This window comes from Chionomys nivalis, chromosome 3 (assembly GCF_950005125.1).
Source record: "Chionomys nivalis chromosome 3, mChiNiv1.1, whole genome shotgun sequence".
NCBI classification, from domain to species: Eukaryota; Metazoa; Chordata; class Mammalia; order Rodentia; family Cricetidae; genus Chionomys; species Chionomys nivalis.
The window spans coordinates 56,670,640-56,673,664 of NC_080088.1; the positions used below are offsets into that span (position 1 = coordinate 56,670,640).

At 39.8% G+C, this 3,025-nt stretch overlaps 1 protein-coding gene across 1 annotated transcript; it reads right to left on the minus strand.

Moving 5' to 3' along the window:
* Window positions 1-648: 648 nt before the first annotated feature.
* Window positions 649-1,518, minus strand: LOC130872102 (protein SET-like). The gene has a single exon (XM_057765909.1). It carries the CDS (start codon window positions 1,516-1,518, stop codon window positions 649-651), a length of 870 nt encoding a protein of 289 aa, XP_057621892.1.
* Between the last annotated feature and the right edge of the window lie 1,507 nt (window positions 1,519-3,025).

Genomic DNA, 3,025 nt, shown 5'->3' on the forward strand with positions numbered 1-3,025 from the left:
GAAGCACAGGATTAAAGGAGAATTGAAAAGGCACTGTTCAAGCACATTTCTTCAAAGCACCTAGATGTTCGTGGAAGGTTTTCTACAATGGAACTGATATTCGCCTCCAGTCCTCAGCCAAGGACACATTGTCTTACTTCTCTATTTTTGTGACACAAACTGAGATTACAACCTAGAGGGACCAATAATGCTTTTCTATGACAAACAGCTACTATAGTCAATGTTGTATCTATGGAGTTTAACCCTGTGGCAGACTGTTCAGCCTCCCACAACAAAACTGGCAGGCTAAGTGATCTGAAGAACAGAAACTCTCTGTTTTGGAGTCAAAAGCCAAGCTCAAGCTATCAACGAGACCCATCTGTACAGCATTGTCTCTCTCCTCAGCTGGTACACAGTGTAGGGTACCTTCAGTGTGAAGTGGGACGTCCTGTATGCTGTGAACATGTGTTGCTTTCATTTTTTATTTTTTAGTGGAGATTTTTTTCCCATTGTATTTTGCTCAAGACATTTCCCCAAAAATCAGTTGAGAACCATGGTATTGAGAAACAAGACCTCAGAAACAGGACAACTGAGCACAAGAGGGACTGGAGAAATTTAAAAAATAAAAAGAAAATAAAAAAGAGAGTCGGAATCCATCAGTCTTCTGTGCTAGTCATCCTCACCTTCATCCTCCTCTCCTTCTTCCCCTTCATCATCATCTTCATCTCCTTCTTCATCAATATCTTCCAAGCCTCCTCCTCCTCCTCCTTCTTCCTCTTCATCATCATCATCATCATCATCATCTTCTGCCTCTCCCTCTTCATCGTCCATATCAGGAACCAAATAGTACTGCAATGGGTTTGTCCAAATGTCATCTTTGATGACTTCTCCTAACTCATCTGCACCTGCATCAGAGTGGTCAGTAAACCAGGTAAAGAAGCTCTCTGGCTCTTCGTGTTGTCTCTTCCTGATGGCCTTATTCTGTGTTTGACTCGAGCGTTTTGTCAAATCCTTTCCAGATTTCCATTTGATTTCAGTGGATTTTGAGGATGGGTCACCACTCTCATTCAGATGAAATTCTTTGGAGAGAACTTTATTTTCAAAGTAGGGATTTTCATCAAAATAAAAATCTATTCTGTAACCTAATTTAATGTCTTCAAATTCTGTTACTTCAACTCTGGTTAAATAATGCAGAGCCTCTTCGTCTTCCTCCCCAAGCAGTGCAGACACTTGTGGATGGTTGACAAATGTGGTTATCCAAAAATTTGGGATTTTAGCTATCAATTCTGACCTCTTCTGAAAAAACGGTTGGCGGGGTTTGTTATATTTTTGTTCTACTTTTAGTATTTCCTCACTTGCTTGTTCATAAAGTCTGTCTATTTCATTTTGTACTTCGTCAATGTGTTCAATTGCTTCTTGCTGTTCTTTTTCTCCCTTTGGCAGGCCGGGAGAGGCAGACTTGTCCTCCAGTTTCGGGGAAGGAGCCGATTTGGGTTTCTTGGACTGAGGCAGAAGCGCAGAATGCCGTTTCGGGGCCATGACACGAGGTAAGTGGCTAGAGGCCAGAGGCCAGATGCAGAGAGCAGGAAGAAACTCTCAGGAACTCTTGCTTTAATTTTTTGATGAATAAAGCTGCTTTGGCCTATGGCAGAGCAGAATACAGCTAAAACTAAATACAGGGAGAAAGAAGGCAGAGTTGAGAGAGATGCCAGCAGCTGCCAGAAAAGTAAGATGTGAGGTAACAAGTCATGAGCCTCATGGTAAAATATAGAATAATAAAAATGGGTTAATTTAAATTGTAAACGCTAGTTAATAATAAGCCTGAGCTAATAGGTCAAAGAGTTTGTAATTGATATTAAACATCACAGTGGTTATTCAGGAACTGGCAGGCAGGAGAGAAACTTCCATTTACATTGGTGTTTTCATATAGCTTTCCCCTTTGCATACTCCTAGTGGTTCCTATTGGATTAGGCCTTTCGCTTTGACTGTATTTGACTTTACTTATCTCCATAAAGGACCTGTGTCCAAATACACTTAGGTTTAGGACTTCAATATATGAATGTGCCTGGGGGTAGGCAAAGGAATACTCAATCCAGACCATAACAAACAAATATCTGTTAAAAAATGAATAAAAGAAAGATATGGTGCAAAAGCCAGGGAATACAGAAGTGGGAAAGGCATTGTCCCTGACTTTAATTATCCAAACGTTTATATGTGTCTCCTGGCTAGTAGACCATGACGTCATTAAGAGCCTGTGTTAGCTTTCTTTCTGTGGTTGTAATAAAATGTTTACCAAAAAGAGTTTGAAAAGGAAAGGGTTTATTTCATCTTACAGAAATTGATAAGCACAGAGTCATTGTACTTAGTCACAGCCCCGAAACACTGTTTATAACCTGCTAAGTAGTTTATATTTGGCAAATTAATGCATTGATTAAGAAAGTCTCTGTGCTGAGGGAGTTGATACCATCACTCTATTAAATGTAGAGCTTCACAAGGATGGAATGTTTCTCTACTCAAGTGTAAGGAGCTTGAGCACAAGGCTAAGGTAATAAATTCCTTATGTCTTTAAGAACTTACTGTGGGAACCCTGACAAACACTTAGGTGTGATGCCTGGGTTAGATATAGACAATATCTACTTATGGGTGAAGGAACTGGAACTAGATCAAAACCCAAACACATTTCCTTATTTCCCTATCTTAAGAATTCCCATCCAAGAGACACTTAAGGTGATCGTTTCTCTGATTCTAAATCTTTCAACTAACATGAAGAATTAACTAGACACTGAACCATATAGAACTTCCACCCCTATTTAGTTTGGGAACAAAACGTGAGAAGAAGAATATAGTCATTACTGGAACAGAAACCAAACTTTAAAATTGTTTTGCAGCCGAGCCAAGTATTTACTCCTCTCCATCTTCTTTGCAATGCTTTCTTGCCCAGGCTTCTAAAAAGCTATGTCATCAGCTAACTGCTGACTGCCAAGTCACCCAATCATATCACAGCCAAATAGTTCAGCTATGGAAGTAAAATATAAACCTCATCCTC

Excerpts from the sequence above, each read along its gene's own strand:
- LOC130872102 (XM_057765909.1), bottom strand. The coding sequence starts at position 1,518 with ATGGCCCCGAAACGGCATTCTGCGCTTCTGCCTCAGTCCAAGAAACCC.